Below are 19801 nucleotides of genomic sequence, written 5' to 3'. Positions count from 1 at the left end.
AGTCAAACTCGACCGCAACCCATAAAATTACACCGTGGTGGCCTAAACTGCCGAGGGCTCCACGGAGATATCGTACACTACACACACAACTCTGAAAAGGAAACTTACTGATTTCTATACTCAAATATATATATACAAACATGAAAAACTGTTTACATATATATTGAGTAAAAGAAAAGAAAGTGATTAAGTAAAGACAAAACAAACAATGGCTGCCAAGCGAGGACAAAGACAGAGACGTCTGTCCCAGTCCGAGCCAAAAGTGAAAGTGAGCTTCACCAGTGTGTGAGGGGGGGGGGAGGGGTAGCTAGCTACCACTCCCCTACCCCCCCCCCCCCCCCCGCTAACTAGCGCGGGGGTAAGACACCCTCATTAAATTCTAATGGCTCGCCATTTCAGCTACGCTAAAAGGTAAACCCAATGTAAATAGCGTGGTTTGTATTTCGGTTACGGAACAAATAGTAGCTTTGCTTCAGCGATTCCAGTTATGTTTTTTCTTCTAAGGGTAGGAGGGTTATACCTTCCAAATCTATCCTCCCTTAAATCAAATTAAAAGTACATTTCTCTATAGTGGTCATCGATAGGATATCATTTCAAGCTAGAGAGGACCCACAAAAGTTTAGTCTTCATCTGGGTACTCTAGCTGACCTTGTAAGGTAAAACTACCTCAATGGCAACATCAATTTCTTATTTAACCAATCAAGTGAGCAGGAGGGGTGGGATTGGCCGGCAATGCAACATCAACCAAAAGAGGAAATAAGACTTAATACAATGACATTCTTTATTTACATTTCATTTTGTTTTTACAAAATATACCTTCAAATAATCAGAGCTTAATGCTTATATCTCTACTAGATAAAACAGCTGAAACAAAAACTTTCACTTACTTGGACGCGTGGATCTTATGATGATTGAACAACATTGGACCTTGCTTATCTAACAATTAACGCCATTGGGTAAATACAAGAAAGAGAATTGACAGCTGTTGTACGATCATTTTAAAAATCATTTCATTGTATAATCGTTATACATGTGGTTAAAACCAACTTTCCGTTCCCGGTAGGGGAATATTTCCCAGCCATTTTGCCTAGAGTCCTTGTATAGCATTGCACCCATAGCCAGGAAAAATCCTAAAGGCACTCCAACTTTGACAGATCGAGCTGCAAAGAGAGGATTCAATTATGAATTTTGTCAGATGGCATCCATAACGTTTACAACGCTTCCATAAGACTTAAATTACTGCCATAATATTATAGTTATTATTACAAGCTAAGCTATAAGTCTAGTTGGAAAACCAAGATGCTATAACCCCAAAGGCTCCAATAAGGGAAAAATAACATATATACTTAATGGATCAAAGGTGCAAATCTAAAAAAAATTAAGTCCTAAATAAGTAGTAGTTGTAATTAGAATTATATAAGACTGAAAAGAAAAAGGAGTCCATCTCAAAAAAAATAAGTCTATTCATGCATGAAATGTTGCTTGAAGTATATCTAAGCATTTGAGTGAATTTAATTCCATCCAAATGTAATGTAAAAATAATTGGTTTTCATCATAATACAGAGATATTCAGTCCAATTGGCTTCAGTTTTATTCTCATATCTTTCAACAAATGTTCCAAAATACACAAGAACAATGAAATTGGGCCTCTAAGCTTAGATAATTTATAAATGAAAAGTGCACTTCTTAAAAAAAAAATTCCAGCCCTCAAAATTCCCTGGTTTGTATTAAAATTATTTTTTACATGTACATGTATCACATAAACTGAAACTCTCAAAGAATTTTATTCATTTCTTCCTTGGAATATACCCCTTAAGTACATGGCAAGCGGAAGAAAATCATTGCGTAAATTCTATTCAATCCTCAAATATTACAAATTTTGAAAGTACCCTGTCTTTTCCGAACCAAACAAACCCAAGTCATTTAATAGTAGTAGATTTCAGCATAGACTGAATTCAGCTGTTGAAATTTATAACGAGGTGTTGATAGTTAGTACCAGGTAGCGAGGAAGCCCAGCCACATTACCTACATACTGAGTTGCTACTTTGACCTTCAACTAAGACTTGGGTGGATGAGGTGAGAAGTAAAACCTAATGGACTAGCATTTGTATAGTTAGGAAAAATAAAAATTATTTTAAATATTTGTGATTTGTTTCTACACAAATACAAACCCTCACCTTTAGTAGAAGACTTACTGTAAGAAGGGAGGGTGTCCGTATTACCATGATAGCTGGTAAAAAAAAGCTCTGAGAAGTCTGGTCTCTGACTTAAGGAAGGTGCGAAAGTGTTGGTACCTGCCCACCTTCCATTGTCTGAGGAAAAATTCTCAGGTGATGGGCTAGGATCCCGTCTTGTGACAGACAGCTTATTCTTGGATGCTAGAGTACTGTAAAACCACTCCCTCTGACTTCGTAAGTGTAAGCTTGAATGGGTCCCACTTAACCTACAGCCGAGGGGGAAGCACGTTCTCCTAACAGTTTTGCAAAGCCAGAGGGAAATAGTATTCTTAGAGAGTTTTTTAAGTCTACCGGAACTTAAAAAAAGGTACAATAGAACCTCACAACAATGGACAGTTACTACAGACTTTGGATATAGGGGATATCTAGAGTAGTGGTCGGTTGGAAAAGTTCATTGTAAGAAGTATTTAGTTCTGAGATATCTATATTCATTTATATAAAGGTAATTGAATAAATTTTTACCTTATTCATTATTGGCATACAGTATCTTCATAGTAAATAGCCAATTCAAGGAATTATTCTATTTCAATTAAATCAACTTTTTTCTATGCAAGCCCATCTGAGAACAAGTGAACACATTTGGCCGATCTAGTCATCACCTGATTTCAAGAAACCACTATCAAGAATATGCACACACAGATAAGTACAGTAGTATTCTTAATATAAATAAAGATGAATTTACTACAGATACTTTACTTACTGTATCTTTAGAAATTCAAAATCAAAATAAATCCATTTTCCTATACATATTACCGAAAAGGAAAACCATTACAGTACTTTGTTACTTCCACCGGGAAACACAACAAAAGAAAAAATGATCAAACGCATTTACACATCCAATTGATAACTAATGACACTAATAGCTTTAAGTAAACTATGTGTAAACTATGGCAGTTTTTAGCATATAGTATTGACATTTGTGGAATATTCATATTTACTATAAGATGTTTTAAATAAGCTTGGAAATTACACATTCGAGCCCATCTGAGAAAATGTAAACATCGTCAGCTAATTTAAGCTGCCGCTATTAAGGATCTGTGCACATATAATTAATAAGTATTCTTGATATAATGTCCAAACTTATTCAAACAATTATATAATTAATAACAGTATTCATAGTTTACTAAAAACTATAAGTACCATTAAGTATCCCTTGCATGTATAAATGCGTTCATTTGTTTGTTTGCAGATTGGCGATGAAACAAACAAAATGGTTTCCCTTTTGGGTGTTGTCTGTAGGGAAAATATGATACAGAATCAGTTCTATTTAGTTAATTTTGAATTTTTGAGCATACATCAAGTGTAACAAAATTCATAATAACAATACTAAAGACAACAGATAAATTAAAAATTGTTTACATTTTTATCTTGTCCAATATAAGTAATTTTATGCACGAATATATACTGTAAAAGATTCTTATTTATTTACTTATTTACAAATAAAGGTTTTTTTTTTTTACTTTAATAGTAGGGATAGTAGTAGTAGTAGTTCCCATATTACTTGCTAGTGTTTTCTGGCACTGTATTCAGTTTGTTTTGATATGGCCCTTGCTTGAAGTTATCTTTGCTTTTGAGTTTCATTTTACATTCCTTAATTACTATATATGACTTTGTTTTCATGAGTTTCATTTAATTTAAATTTCATAATTATGAGATTAAAAGGTGAAAAACCAAAGCGTGTTAATCTCAGCTCCTCATTCTGATGGTACCCAAATGTCAGGCATATAGCCTATACAATTTGGTATGAACTTGCTTGATTTTATGCTTCAGTTAACATATTGCGGATACAATGGACTAATGGCGGCAAGTCACCCCTTTCCCTTATTAGTCCGATATTGCGAGGTTAATATTAACAAAAAGGTTTTGCAACTGTGGTTTGACTAGTTGCATCTGCTTCAGGTAATAATGTATCACCCACATAGAATAGAAAAGTAATGCCTCCTGGTCACTGGTAGTATCTTTACACTTGCATACATATACCAAGGCACTTCCCCCAATTTTGGGGGGTAGCCGACATCAACAAAAACAAAAACAAAAAGGGGACCTCTACTCTCTACGTTCCTCCCAGCCTGACAAGGCACTCAACCGAGTTCAGCTGGTACTGCTAGGGTGCCACAGCCCACCCTCCCACATTATCCACCACAGATGAAGCTTCATAATGCTGAATCCCCTACTGCTGCTCCCTCCGCGGTCATCTAAGGCACCGGAGGAAGCAGCAGGGCCTACCAGAACTGCGTCACAATCGCTCGCCATTCATTCATATTTTTAGCACGCTCTCTTGCCTCTCTCACATCTATCCTCCTATCACCCAGAGCTTTCTTCACTCCATCCATCCACCCAACCCTTGGCCTTCCTCTTGTACTTCTCCCATCAACTCTTGCATTCATCACCTTCTTTAGCTGACAGCCATTTTCCATTCTCTCAACATGGACAAACCACCTCAACACATTCATATCCACTCTAGCTGCTAACTCATTTCTTACACCCGTTCTCACCCTTACCACTTCGTTCCTAACCCTATCTACTCGAGATACACCAACCATACTCCTTAGACACTTCATCTCAAACACATTCAATTTCTGTCTCTCCATCACTTTCATTCCCCACAACTCCGATCCATACATCAAAGTTAGTACAATCACTTTCTCATATACTGTAGAACTCTCTTTACATGCATGCCCACCCTCTATTTTTTACTACTCCCTTAACTGCCCCCAACACTTTGCATCCTTCATTCACTCTCTGACGTACATCTGCTTCCGCTCCACCATTTGCTGCAACAATAGACACCAAATACTTAAACTGATCCACCTCCTCAAGTAACTCTCCATTCAACATGACATTCAACCCTGCACCACCTTTCCTTCTAGTACATCTCAAAACCTTACTCTTACCCACATTAACTCTCAACTTCCTTCTCTCACACACCCTTCCAAATTCTGTCACTAATCAGCCAAGCTTCTCTTCTGGGTCTGCAACCAACACAGTATCATCCGCAAACAACAACTGATTTACCTCCCATTCATGGTCATTCTCGTCTACCAGTTTTAATCCTCGTCCAAGCACTCGAGCATTCACCTCTCTCACCACTCCATCAACATACAAGTTAAACAACCACGGCGACATCACACATCCCTGTCTCAGCCCCACTCTCACCGGAAACCAATCACTCACTTCATTTCCTATCCTAACACATGCTTTACTACCTTTGTAGAAACTTTTCACTGCTTGCAACAACCTTCCACCAACTCCATATAACCTCATCACATTCCACATAGCTTCCCTATCAAATCTATCATACGCTTTCTCCAGATTCATAAACGCAACATACACCTCCTTACCTTTTGCTAAATATTTCTTGCATATCTGCCTAACTGTAAAAATCTGATTCATACAACCCCTACCTCTTCTAAAACCACCCTGTACTTCTAAGATTGCATTCTCTGTTTTATCCTTAATCCTATTAATCATTACTCTACCATACACTTTTCCAACTACACTCAGCAAACTAATACCTCTTGAATTACAACAATCATGCACATCTCCCTTACCCTTATATAGTGGTACATTACATGCACAAACCCAATCTACTGGTACCATTGACAACACAAAACACATATTAAACAATCTCACCAACCATTCAAGTACAGTCAATCCCCCTTCCTTCAACATCTCAGCTCTCACACCATCCATACCATTTGCTTTTCCTACTCTCATTTCATCTAGTGCTCTCCTCACTTCCTCTATTGTAATCTCTCTCTCATTCTCATCTCCCATCACCGGCACCTCAACACCTGCAACAGCAATTATATCTACCTCCCTATTATCCTCAACATTCAGTAAACTTTCAAAATATTCCGCCCACCTTTACACTTGGAAATGGAAAAAGATTTGCGTGAATAATCCTGAGGTTTCGTCTTGGTGAGCTGGAATGTACAACCGAAGGAGTTCACTTCAGTCTTTCATAGGGTGTTAGCAAACACCTATAGTTGTGTAAATATCTTCAGGGAAGGGAGTTTCCCATGAAGAAGCGTAGTCTCGCATGTAAGGGTTTGTTAGCCCAGAGCCAAAAAAACACAAATACAAGGCAAATTTGTCCACGATTGCCAGCAAATTCTGGCAAGTGTTAGCAAACACTGGTGAACGACAGCGAATGCTGCCAGGCTGGCTAGAGTTCAAGAGCGCTGGCAAACTCTAGCGAGGACTGGCGAATATTATCGAACACTGCCGGTCGACGGCCAACACTGGCGAGTATTAGCAAACATTGGCGAGAGCTGTCAGGCATTAGTGAACACTTTAGAGGAGAGAGTTGACTCTTACCTGTAAGGATGGGTACAGTAATGTGAGCACTGTAAGTGCATGCTACCGATGTAGCGTGCACTAGAGGCAACAGTAAGCTGAAGCTCTGTGCGCCACTTGTGCAATGGCAAATAGGGTCTCGCAAACTCGCAATGGGTAATAAGGCGAGCAACCTGGGTTGTTCACAGGCCTTCACATGACAGAAGAGCTCGCCCACCTATCTCGCATGAATTCTCTGCGAGACAGGTCTTTTCTAACCCCCACAGGGGACTGACGAGTAGTTAGGGTAGTTATTGCTTTGCTAAAATTATCATGGTTCATCTTTCAGCTTTGCCAAAATTAATACCCCTATAAATAGCAGAGGGTTTGTATTTGTGCAGAAACAAAGGAATTTTTAGACTTTAGGCAAATTGATTTTAATCGTAAGCCAGTTGAAATGTTTTGACAGGAGAGCAGGACTACACATCAACTCTATAAAGCCAAAATAAAAAGTGATTGTTGTTTACTAATGTAGTTCTGGTGTGAGTAAGGTGGCTGGCTTACCCCAACTACCCACCCAATCCCCCCTAACTAGTAAAGGGTGGTTACATCTCTCGCAAAAGCTTCAACGGCTATCTTTAGCTTTCGCTGAAATAATACTCAAGTAAAGAGCGGAAGGTTTGTATGTGGTGCAGGAATAAATTGTTAGTTTAGTTTAATTGTGTAAACATAGATACAGGTACTGTACTTACAGTTGATTTTTCTCTTTGAAAGTGTGTAATTACATTCACATCTATATATCATTATAAAATTTGCTTTGGAAATCATTTTTGCTCCGACTTTAATTATGTGTACAAACAGTATACAGTACAGAAATACCATGTATGTGTTATTCTTTACTACTTTTTCATTATATTTATCTTCTCAAGAAAAGTAAAAAAAATAAGTAAACGAAAGATATTACAATAAAAAATAATTAAAGTCCAAGTTAGGCACCCATAGGATAATACCAAAACGACTTACCAGCTATTCCAAATATGCTACCAGCTGATGCCCCTCCCAGGAGGTAATTAATCTTGTCGTCCTTTCCACGTAAATTACAAGCTGTACAAGTCACAGCTGCAAAAGTGCACGCTGCAGCTACCAATGGCACAGTGCTCTTCAGGTACGTTGCAATTGTTGGTACGTATCCTTGGGGTTTGGTGTACGCCACTGTATCATATGTTGCAAACATCACACCTACAAACAGAGGAAAAACAACATGAGTAAATTCCCATGAGAGTACACCTCTGTACATAAAATAACAAACAATCAGATGTACATACAGTAATAATAAGGATAGCCAACTGTACTCTGTGGTACCTTCTAGTACGGTATCCATAGCGCCGATGCTCACCTACCATTATTAACAATGAGAAACTCTACTGAGCTAACACTGAAATCACACTCAGATTGGTGTTCTGCGACTCTCCACATATAAAAGGGTCATGTTACAAGGAAGCTATTAATATATACTATATCAAGTACAATTTTTCAAGTTAGGTTACAGTCAGATATATTGTACAATTACAGTACAATATATGATTAATACAAGAAATGGAAACATCAACTTTGTCACGTGTCTGGTACGCACACAACGTCACCTCACAAAACCAGAGAGAAATGCTGTTTTTGGATAAATTATTCTTGTGATTAATGGTACTAATCAGCTCTCAATATCAAGGCCTAATAATTCCTATCATTATTATTACAATTATTATTATTAACAATAATTATTGTTATTCATAATAATTATTATCATTAATAATCATTGGTATAGTTATTAAAAATTATGTAGGTACGTACTACAAAATCGTTGGGGAAGACCAAAAACATTTCATTTTTGCACTCGACCAACGAAAATTTAAGATGCAAATAAGAGTTTCTCTATGAATGATAGAAACCAAGTTAGGAAGGGATGTTCCAGAGGAGGGAAGCCTTACATATAAGGCATGAACCAGCAGCTGATGCCACATGATAGGTTACATTAGGATGTCTCCCCATATTTCACATCATAATTCATGAGGGTCTAGATCAGTTTTATGTGGTACAGGAGCATATAATCACATTTGCTTTATTATTATTGTTATTATTATCACTTGCTAAGCTACAACCTTAGTTGAAAAAGACTGTAGCCCAGCGGCATAGTAAGAAATATGAAACCAATTGTTCAAATTGTTCTAAAAGCACCAAAATTGGCACACATGTGGATTAATACATTCTGAACAATTTTGGATATGGAGGCATTCAAGATTCTCCCCGTAGCACATTTGGCGGCCATTTTTCAAAATGGCCGCTATTTACCATTAGCGTCATTGAATATGTACCATAATTTGTCTTTTTGTGGATGCTAAAGGTGATAAGTGTGCTAGAGGTGATAAGTATTGTACAATTACACATACTTCTGTGCTTACCAAATAATTTGGCTACCATTTCACAAGAAAATGAATTTTACTTTGCAGCGGCAGCGTTGGTGGCAGTGACGGCGGCTGCAGTAATAGTATAGTGTTGATAGTCATGGTCCTTGTAGTAGTAACTTGTGGTAACATGGTGGTGTTTTGTGTCTTTGCAGGTGAGGCAGCAGCAGCACCACCTGACATCAGAGACGCGTTGTTCCAGACTGCAGCCATGGCAAAGAAGTTCCAACTGGTCGATACTTTTGAGCAACGTACTCCCACAACACCTCCTGAGACAAACTGGAAGCTGTGTCTTGTATGTCAAGAGGAGACAACAGAGTCACTTGTCTGCCCAGTACTGTCTAAACGCCGAGACCCTGGGAGTGGATACACGACAATGGCTGCAAACTTGGTCAAATTTGATGAACTCGGAGAACTGCCAAGAACTGTTCAGTTACAGAGACTAGATGAAGGACAAGGTGTTGAGGCGACAATGGTTGCCCACCAGGCCAAGTGGCATAAAACATGTATGCTCAAATACAATAACACAATGCTACGAAGAGCAGAGAAGAGACGCATCGCAAGCAGCTCAGCATTTGATAGTACTGACAATGTCCAGGCCAAGCGCGCCAGAACACACTCTTCAGAAGCCACTACCAGCGGCACCTCCTGCTTTTTCTGTGGAAAGTCTGGCACAGAGACCCTACATGAAGTAACAACCTTCCAGGTGGACACACACGTACGGAAGTGTGCAGCGCAAGTTGGGGACAATGAACTCATAGCCAGGCTCAGCATGGGTGATATGGTGGCTCTGGAGGCCAAGTACCATTCCAAGTGTTTGTTGGCTCTTTACTATCGTGCAAAGACCACTGTAGAAGCCGAGCAGAAAACTGACCATGAAGGTGTAATGTCAAGAATCGTACTGGCTGAACTGGTCCTGTATATCGAGGAAACCCACCTAGAAGAGGGCACCACCCCAGTCTTCAGACTCGCAGAACTTGTAAAGCTATACACAACAAGAATGGAACAGCTCGGGGTTGTTTTGTGCCAGAAAGTTAATAGCACAAGGCTGAAAGAGCGCCTGTTAGCCCAGATACCAGGCCTGAGATCCCACAGCAAAGGCCGAGATGTTTTACTAGCGTTTGATGAAGACATTGGTGAAGCGCTAGGCAAAGCCTGCGAGCAAGACTGTGACACTGAGGCAGTTCACCTTGCGCGTGCTGCACAGATAGTTCGTCGATATATGTTTGAAGACACTTACCAATTCCGTGGATCATTCCCGGGCGGCTGTCAGGAGGACTCTGTGCCAAACGTACTAGTTGCAATGGTAAATATGGTGCTGGATGGCCCCACCATCAAGAATCAAAGCCATTCCTCTTCAACACAAGCAGCTCTTTCCATTGCGCAGCTTCTCAAGTTCAACAGTGTCAAGCAAAGTCGGAAGCAGTGAAGAGATCTGCCCTTCAGGGTGGTCATGTCTGGGGCCAGGCATTGGTACCAACGCCCGTGCTCCCTCCACCAACAGACTGGGGCTGGCATCGGAGTGATGATGGGCTCTACACACCACTCTGGACCACACTCCCTGAGGCATCCAAGGCCTGCTATGAGCTGGTGTCTTGCGGATGCAAGAAAGGCTGCAAAAACCGCTGCAAGTGCAAGAACGCTTCACTGCAATGCACTGGTCTATGTTTCTGTGAAGGCGAATGCCAGTAGATTGGGACAGAAAACTTGCTAACCAACATTATGATCTGTAGACATTCATAATTCTGGTGACCAGATTTGAAAAGTTCGGAATCATAATTAACATAGTGTGGCAAAATCTACGTTATTGTATTACATGTATGTACTGCAGGATTACACAAGTACTGTGCCTAGAGACTGGGCTTTTGGTCGACTATATAACTACAATCTGACCATACTGTAAACTTCCCGTACTCTGTGTATTATTTTGACTAGCAATTTTGCCAGCAATTTGAAATAAAAAAGCAACTTGAGCAATTAAAGTGTGTTCCTGAAATCAGGTACTGGTTATTAGAGGTATTATGTCATTGAGTATTGAAATCTTTATCAAATGTCCACTTTTTCCACAAAATGGCGGCCAGTTTGGGGGCCATTTTTGAGAAGATTCATCTAAATATCTGTTAAACATTTATTGATGTTAATTCTGATGTAAAAAAAGGGAATTTTGGCCCATCTAGCACCAAACTAACGACACATAATGAAGTCTATGTAATGACGCTAATGTTAAATGGCGGCCATTTTGAACAATGGCCGCCATATCTTCCTAAGGGCTAATCTTGAATGCCTCCATATCCAAAAATGTTTAGAATATATTAATCTACATGTGTGCCAATTTTGGTGCTTTTAGACCAATTTGAACAATTGGTCTGCTATGCCGCTGTACTACTGTCCTTTGGTATAAAAAATTAAACAAAACAAGACACCAACAATGGTATCAGATGATAATGATGGATAAAATTTACCCCCAGGATACACAAATTTGTTGCTTATCACTGGTGTCCCTCCAAAAATGATAAATGTAAAGACTTTGTATTTTTCCTAATGATGCTTTCAGTTGGATTTCTGTTTGTATCTCGGTGTTTGTAAATTGGGGACATTCTTATTGAATGCTGGGGTATAACCAGCTTTAAAACACTGTACTGTACATCTAATTTAATCAATTTAAAACACTATTACATGGGCTAAATTTCAAACAGCAAAATGTCTTCCTCGTAACATTTCTAAACGAGCTGCTCATGAAATTACTTGGTGCTGTTTTGATATGCCATCTCAAAGTCGCGATTTTGCTTTGGTAAGCGATCTCACCTGATAGTAGCGATCTCACTTCACAGCAAAACAAGAACCACTAGATTTTCTAAAAAAAAATATATCTATATTTATACCAGATATAACTATCTAAGAAAATAATAATCAGTCATTGATGTTAGTGTGCGCAGCTCAACATTACCGCTTGCCAGTATATACGGAGCTTGATGTTTTTATTTTCTAGCAAGCGCCCATCGAAGCAAGAACCATTAAATTTTCTAATATTCTTGTTTTTTACCTATTAAAAATATTGAGATCGAAAACTGTATCAAAAGAATAATTTCCGAGATCACGCCATAAATGAGATCGCTTACCAAAACAGCAACAATTACTTAGAAGTACACGATGTTGGAAAATGACCTCTGTTTATAGTAGTTGCGCAGGTTTTAATTGTAGAGAAACCTAAGTTTCACGGGTTATTACTTTCAAGCCATAAGTAGAATACAAAAGGTCTCAAAATTACAAACATTTGGAGGTACAAATACACATCCAACTATAAGTAACAGAGATAAAGAAATACTGTAATAAAGCAATACTGTATTACATAATTTAATACAGTAAGCAAAACAACATAACCTGATATCTATTTCATATGAAACCTGACTATTTACTGACTTTTGTAGCTGGAAATCATAGGTATGGAATTCAAGTTAGGCCTAAAATTTAACAAAACTGGAGTTACAAACAGCTTCTTGGAACTAATTAACTATGCAAGTTGAGTACCTTTTGTATATGCCTAACTTGGCCTGAAAATCCGCTAAAAATGTTGAGTTTTTGCCCAGCGTAGAACTGCCTGAATTGAATTGCAAACATTGTTCACTCCCTAAACTTATGAGGGATTTATTGAAAAGGAGGAATCTCATCGGATCAGCAAGCCTTGTTTTCTTCACTGACGACACTGATGATTGGGTAAATAATCACTACATACAGAATCCTTCCAATCAAATACAAAAAACATGCTCAAATCTATTAAAAATTAACAATTCCAAAAGTATATATTTGCAGATGCTATCCACCGATATATTTTCCTGTTAACGTTGCAAAAAAAAAAATTTGCCAATGTATAATTTTAGCCGTCAAAATTGTTTTGGTAAATATATGGTTCTTCAATTTCCAGCTAAATGAATGAAACATTTTTCCTACCCGCTATCTTGCGTTTTATGCTTTTCTAACCAGGAATATTGGGCCAAACCACCAGTTCATGAATTTTTGAACCCCCTTACATAAAGTCCATTATGGGGGACACCAGTGGGAAACCGGGGTTTTTGGGTAAGGAAATGTCATAAACGAGTGATTTGCAACATTAATAACTGTCAAAAGTGCAAAATAAACAAAAAATTACCAATTGGAAAAATATATGGTTCATGCAAGTGGCTGAAAACAGGACAAAACGTGATTATTTAACCCGAGATTTGTAAAAGGGTACAGAACCTAACAAACCCACCTAACCTAACCTAGCAGTTCCCAGGTCACAACCCCTAGCCAGGGGGCAAGCGCCCAGTAACCACCTTCCCAGGTCACAAACTAAAAGTATATCACAAATAAATCCTTATATTATGATAATATTCGTTATGACACAAAGGATGGACCCTACAAGCTGTGTCCTTACCTACATACCTAACGGTGGGGGGGGGAGAGCTAACGCCGCCCTGCAACCCCCCCTTACACTGCCATATTCTAAGTTAGCCATAATAATACATACAGGTGGCCGCTATCATACATACACCCCAGAACCTTTGATTAGATCATATCACCATAATTTCTCCCTTGTGAAATGTTTTGGTGTGAATGTATGGTAAAATTATTGTTAAAGATGGGGCAACATTTTGAACAAAAGATATATATTTTCCTGTAGTAAATAATGTGCTTTAACCGAATTTGACCTTCATTTCAACAGCGAACAAACAGAACAACCAGTTCAACTACTTCGTTCCCCACTACGCTCACTAAATGGCTGTTGTAGAACAACATCTAGAAACTTATGAAGAAGTACTTGTAAGCTGTTAATTGGTTTAAAAAACCACCCGACAGATACGTCATTGTAAATGCACAGAAACCAAGCATGAGCAATAAGTCTCAGATGTAAACAAGGGACTTAGGAGTGAAAAATATACTTAACATTTTAATCAAAAGATACCTAAGTTATCGTGCCCGATCCCCTATTAAACAGATAGAGAAAAATACCAAACTAGCCAGCACTTGTCCATTTCTTAAGGCGAATTCCAGTTTCGCTAGTAATTAAAGTATCATACAGGAGCCTTTGGATATCAGCGGCCAGTTCCTTCCGCATGCATTGAATAACCTAACCTAACCTACATGCCGTGTCCTTACCTAATTACCTAATTACCTAACGGGGGAGCTAACAGGCCCCTGCGATCGCCCTTTAGGGACGTATATATGATAGCGGCCACCTGTATGCATGATTACGGCTAACTTAGAATAGGCAGTGTAAGGGGGGTAGCAGCCCCTCCGTTAGGTCAGTAGGCAAGGAAACGGCTTGTAGGTTAGGTAAGGGGGGAAAGTTTAGGTTAGTTGATGTCTATTTTTAATCCCCACGAGAGGAACTGGCCGCTAATATATAAAGGCTCCAAAGAAAAAGGGTAGTTTGTAGCGCTACGGCCAAACGTCCTAATTTGCTTATTATCGCTCCGACTGTTATCTTGTATAGAATAAAAACGTTTGGAAATGGTCTACGGATCTCAAATATGTTGTGTAAGGGGGCGTCCGGGGGGGAGCGCAGCCCCCCTGGGCAAGGACACGGCTTTTAGCATAGGTTAGGTGGGTTTCTTAAGTTAGCTTCTCCCGTCGTACTCGTAGGTAAGGAAACTGTTGTGTAGGGGGGGGGGGTCCGGGGGGAGCGCAGCCCCCCTGGGTAAGGATACGGCTTTTAGCATAGGTTAGGTGGGCTTTTTAAGTTAGCTTCTCCCGCCAAAATCGTTTTTAGAACGACGGCCACAGTTCAAAATATTCCCGTTTTCTACAGGATCTGGCCGTCACCCTACAAAGGCTCCAAGAAAAATACCAAGCTAGCCAACACTCATCCATTTTTTATAGCGAATTCCAGTTTCGCTGGTAATTAAAGTATCGTATATTTACCATCTTTCAGCAACATATCAGTAAATATTATTACATGAAATGTCATGAATATTTTGTCCTTCCTAATACAGAGGGGAATCACACACAAAAGGAAAGCAGAACTTCACCTACAACTTATTCTGAATAAGGCAAGAGTAATAAGCCTAGCCAAAGAGCACAGGTTTAAAGGTCGCTCATGACTGGCAAGAGGCAGGGACAGGACAATACCCTAGACACTGACCATATAATAATACCCAAGGAAGAGCCAGACAATGGCAGCGGGTAATCTGCAGGTAAGCCTATAGGATCCCCTATACGTTATTGTTAAACTATGGAGGTTGGGGTCTCGAACTTCCGTCCAACAGATCGCCAGGCAAAATGTGTGTTTCCGTAGTTCCCATTCCTTATTAACATGTCCTAACTATGATTATAATTAAACCACAGAACTTAGGTCTCCTGTTAAGGAATAATTTAAAACTACAGTAGATTTAGCCTAGCACAGGCCTATGACAGCCTATTTACATTTACCTACCGTAAAAAAAATAAATCTATATTTTACTTACCAATAAAAGCAGCTGGTTTAGAAACAGACCATATTTTCCCAAAGCAATCTTCTCCATCTGGAGCGTCTTCGTAACCCATTTTGGCTGAGTAAAAATGAAATTAAATTGGAAATTAATTAGGTTTTAGGTCTATGTTGCTCTAGACCCAGCACAGCTGATCGACCGTCGGTAAAACAAAAGCCGGTCGTGTTATTAGTCTACGGACGTATTTCTTTTTTTTTTAATATAAGTATAAGACACTGTTTTATTATTAAATTTTAACACATTTAGAAAGCTATATTAAACTTTCTGGATTATATATTATATTATGTATAATAAACAAAACAGAAGACCAGGGTTGCCAGATTATTTCGACAGGATTATCGTACACGAGCCTTAAAATTGTCGTTTTTCAACTAAAAATATCGTACACAGTTTCAATATAGTTATTAGGGAGTTACATAATTGACTTATTTCAAAATATTTTAGTATAATTGTTTAATTAAACACACATTTGTATATGCCTAAGGTATGTATCGTACATCGTACTGGACCTAAAATAATCGTACATGTATGATAATTATCGTACGAATGGCACCCCTGAGGTCGTGTTATTAGTCTACGGACCTATTTCTTTTTTCTTTTTTTTTTTAATATAAGTATAAAACACTGTTTTATTGTTAAATTTTAACACATTTAGAAAGCTATATTAAACTTTCTGGATTATATATTATATTATGTATAATAAACAAAACAGAAGACGGTCGTGTCAGTTGTCTGCGTCTCTACGGGCGTATTCTGTTTTTCTTTTTAATTGCAGAATTTTTAAGACTTTTTGCAAACTTGTATCAAACTCTGCTGGATAATATATTATTTGTAGAATAAAATAGGGTATTTATAGTATCCAATTTATATAGAATAATTATGTTCTACGACTCTCCTCCCTATTGAAAAAGTGCGAACTTAAATTTATTATTTTTATCCACTTTACATAAAGTTATAAAATTAAACATTTTATAAGTTGGAGCTTTTATTATATGTAATTAAAAAAACGTTAATTCTATATATCCAGTCAAAAAATCGTTCAATTGTTAAATAAACTTTATCTTAATAACCAGAGTGATGTAATTTTAAATATTTTTGCTCTTTTTAACATTTCAAGAATATTATTTTGCTTTGCTAATTAATTATTTAAAAAATAAAGGATATCTTTAACATGCATAAAAATAGTGAAATTTTACATAAATGGTGATAAAAAAAGGATTTAAGTTTATAAAAAGAATTGGATTAAGTTGACTTGAATGATTGTATAACTTTCAGTTGAAATTTTGACGTTAGCTATTATTAATAACCTATTGGGTACAGTATACAGCAAAATACGTGATACCTGATTTCAGTTAACTTCGGTTGAAAGTTCCTAACCGGCAACCTTACATTCTTCACATTTATTATTATTATTATTATTACTTACTAAGCTACAACCCTAGTTGGAAAAGCAGTATGCTATAAGCCCAGGGGCTCCAACAGGGAAAATAGCTCAGTGCGGAAAGGAAAAAAGGAAAATAAAATATTCTAAGAAGAGTAACAACAATAAATATCTCCTATATAAACTCTAAAAACTTTAACAAAACAAGAGGAAGAGAAATAAGATAGAGTGTGCTCGAGTGTACCCTCAAGCAAGAGAACTCTAACCCAAGACAGTGAAAGGCCATGGTACAGAGGCTATGAGACTAGGTTTACGGGACGAAGCATATTGAATCTTCGCTCAAAATAATATAGAGTTCATTAAGCGCGATTTTAGAAAATTAATCCTATCTCTTATCATCAAAATGTCAGTTTATTCATTATGGAAAAATATTCGAATAATCTTTAAATATGATATTATTATTATTATTATTATTATTATTATTATTATTATTATTATTATTATTACTTGCTAAGCTACAACCCTAGTTTGAAAAGCAGGATGCTATAAGCCCAGGGGCTCCAACATGGAAAATAGCTCAGTGAGGAAAGGGAACAAAGAAAAATAAAATATTTTAAGAGGGGCAACAACATTAAAATAAATATCACTTTATAAACTATAAAAACTTTAACAAAACAAGAGGAAGAGGAATAAGATATAAGAAAGAACAGTGTGGCCAAGTGTACCATCAAGGAAGAGAACTAATCCAAGACAGTGGAAGACCATGGTACAGAAGCTATGGCACTATTAAAGATTAGAGAACAATGGTTTGATTTTGGAATGTCCTCCTCCTAGAAGAGCTGCTTACCATAGCTAAAGAGTCTCTTCTACCCTTACAAAGAGGGCAGTGGCCACTGAACAATTACAGTGCAGTAAGAAGAATTGTTTGGTAATTTCAGTGTTGTCAGGTGTATGAGGACAGAGGAGAATATGTAAAGAATAGGCCAGACTATTCGGTGTGTGAATGTATAGGCAAAGGGAAAATGAACCGTGACTAGAGAGAAGGATCCAATGTAGTACTATCTGGCCAGTCTAAAGATCCCATAACTCCCTAGTGGTAGTATCTAAATGGGTGGCTGGTGCCCTGGCTAACCTACAAGATGTAAAAGAATAAAGACTTAATGAGTCTGACTTTTTTGAGCTTCTGGCAATCACAGTAATGTATTTGACGTAAAGAAAGTATTGGATATGTAGTTGTGGGCGGATTCTAATGAGACATCAACTACCACAGTAGTATTGTTATTATTACTAGCCAAGCTACAACCCTAGTTGGAAAAGCAAGGTGCTATGGGCCCAAGGGCTCCAACAGGGAAAATAGCCCAATGAGGAAAGGGAATGAGGAAATGAATAAACAATATGAGAAATAATTAGCAATTAATGACATGTTTTGAAAACAGTAACATCAAAACATATTTCATAAATAAATTCTAAAAAACTTATGTCAGCCTGTTCAACATAAAAACATTTGCTGCAAGTTTGAACCTTTAAAGTTCTACCAATTAAAACCACCTGATTAGGAAGTTCATTCCACAACTTTGTCACAGCTAGATTAAAACTTCTAGAATATTGTGTAGTATTGAGCCTTATGATGGAGAAGGCCAGACTATTAGAATTAATTGCATGCCTACTGCCTAGTATTACGAATAGGATGGAACTGTCCGGGAAGATTTGACTGTAAAGGATTTTCAGAGGTATGAAAAATCTTATGCATCATACATAACAAACTAATTGAACGACGGTGCCAGAGACTAATATCAAGACCAGGAATATGAAATTAAATAGCCCTTAAGTTTCTTCCCAACAAATTAAGATGAGAATCAGCAGCTGAAGACCAGACAGGAGAACAATACTCGGAACAAGGTACAAGGAAAGAATTAAAACACTTCTTCAGAATAGATTGATCATCGAATATCTTAAAAGACTTTCTCAATAGGTATTTTTTTGTTTATTAGTGCAATGGAAGAAGACACAGACCTAATGTGTTTCTGAAAGTAAATTTGCTGTCGAGAATCACACCTAAAATTTTCAAAGTCATACAAAGTTAAAGAAACATTATTAATGCTGAGATCCGGATGTTGAGGAGCTACTGTCTTTGATCTACTTACAATCATACTTTGAGTTTTGTTAGGATTCAACTTCATACCCCATAATTTGCATCATGCACTAATTTTAGCTAGATCTCGATTAAGGGATTCACCCACCCCAGATCTACATTCTGGAGATGGAATTGATGCAAAGAGTGTAGTATCATCTGCACATGCAACAAGCTTGTTTTCTAGACCAAACCACATGTCATGTGTATATAGTATGAAAAGTAATGGGCCAAGAACACTACCCTGAGGAATCTGCACATAATAGCTGTGAGTCTTACCTGATTATAGATTTCCGTTTATAGAGTAAAGTAAATAATAGAGGTAGAATTAATTACATTTCTAATAGCGAAAATAACTCACCACCTCTGTTCTTTACTTATATATTTATCATTATTTCATCTCTCTGTCTGTGAGACTAGACCTATATAGGTAACATTGAAAATTAGATAATAACTTTGAATTCATATACCATATGCATAAATTGTTACCACTCTCCGGACAAACAGTTCCACCTGTAAGTGTCACGAAGTCACGGTGATTCGTGCTATGCTAACGTATTTACCTTTTATTCTGAAATATTATTCTAGCATGAAATGTTTTTTTTAACGATCTAATATTTTTCAATAATTAAAATTCTACATAACAATGGTCCAACGTTGTCTCGTGCATACACACGTGTAAAAAAGTGAAATATAAGTTTTAATACAAAGTGGCAACTTAAGAGCAACGCTCGTCCGATACAAAATAAAAAAAAAAAGTATCAACAGTATTATTATTATTATTATTATTATTATTATTATTATTATTATTATTATTATTATTAAGTTACAACCCTACTTGGAAAAGCAGG

At 37.5% G+C, this 19801-nt stretch overlaps 1 protein-coding gene across 1 annotated transcript; it reads right to left on the bottom strand.

The window, feature by feature from the left end:
• Window positions 1–769: 769 nt before the first annotated feature.
• ND-B14.7 (NADH dehydrogenase (ubiquinone) B14.7 subunit) lies at window positions 770–15597 on the bottom strand. The gene is made up of 3 exons (XM_068353402.1): window positions 15415–15597; window positions 7539–7754; window positions 770–1160 (listed from the first exon to the last, which is right to left on the bottom strand). Exons 1-3 carry the CDS (start codon window positions 15491–15493, stop codon window positions 1006–1008), a joined length of 450 nt encoding a protein of 149 aa, XP_068209503.1. The 5' UTR covers window positions 15494–15597; the 3' UTR covers window positions 770–1005.
• Between the last annotated feature and the right edge of the window lie 4204 nt (window positions 15598–19801).

The sequence above is a fragment of the Palaemon carinicauda genome, chromosome 2, assembly GCF_036898095.1.
Source record: "Palaemon carinicauda isolate YSFRI2023 chromosome 2, ASM3689809v2, whole genome shotgun sequence".
In the NCBI taxonomy this organism is placed as follows: Eukaryota; Metazoa; Arthropoda; class Malacostraca; order Decapoda; family Palaemonidae; genus Palaemon; species Palaemon carinicauda.
Note: the sequence above shows the minus strand (reverse complement) of the source record. Positions and strands in the feature narration are given on the sequence as shown.

Excerpts from the sequence above, each read along its gene's own strand:
- ND-B14.7 (XM_068353402.1), bottom strand. The coding sequence starts at position 15,493 with ATGGGTTACGAAGACGCTCCAGATGGAGAAGATTGCTTTGGGAAAATA. Across the intron at positions 7,755-15,414 it reads TAAACCAGCTGCTTTTATTG|GTGTGATGTTTGCAACATAT; the intron begins GTAAGTAAAATA and ends CTCTGTTTGTAG. Across the intron at positions 1,161-7,538 it reads TAGCATATTTGGAATAGCTG|CTCGATCTGTCAAAGTTGGA; the intron begins GTAAGTCGTTTT and ends CTCTCTTTGCAG.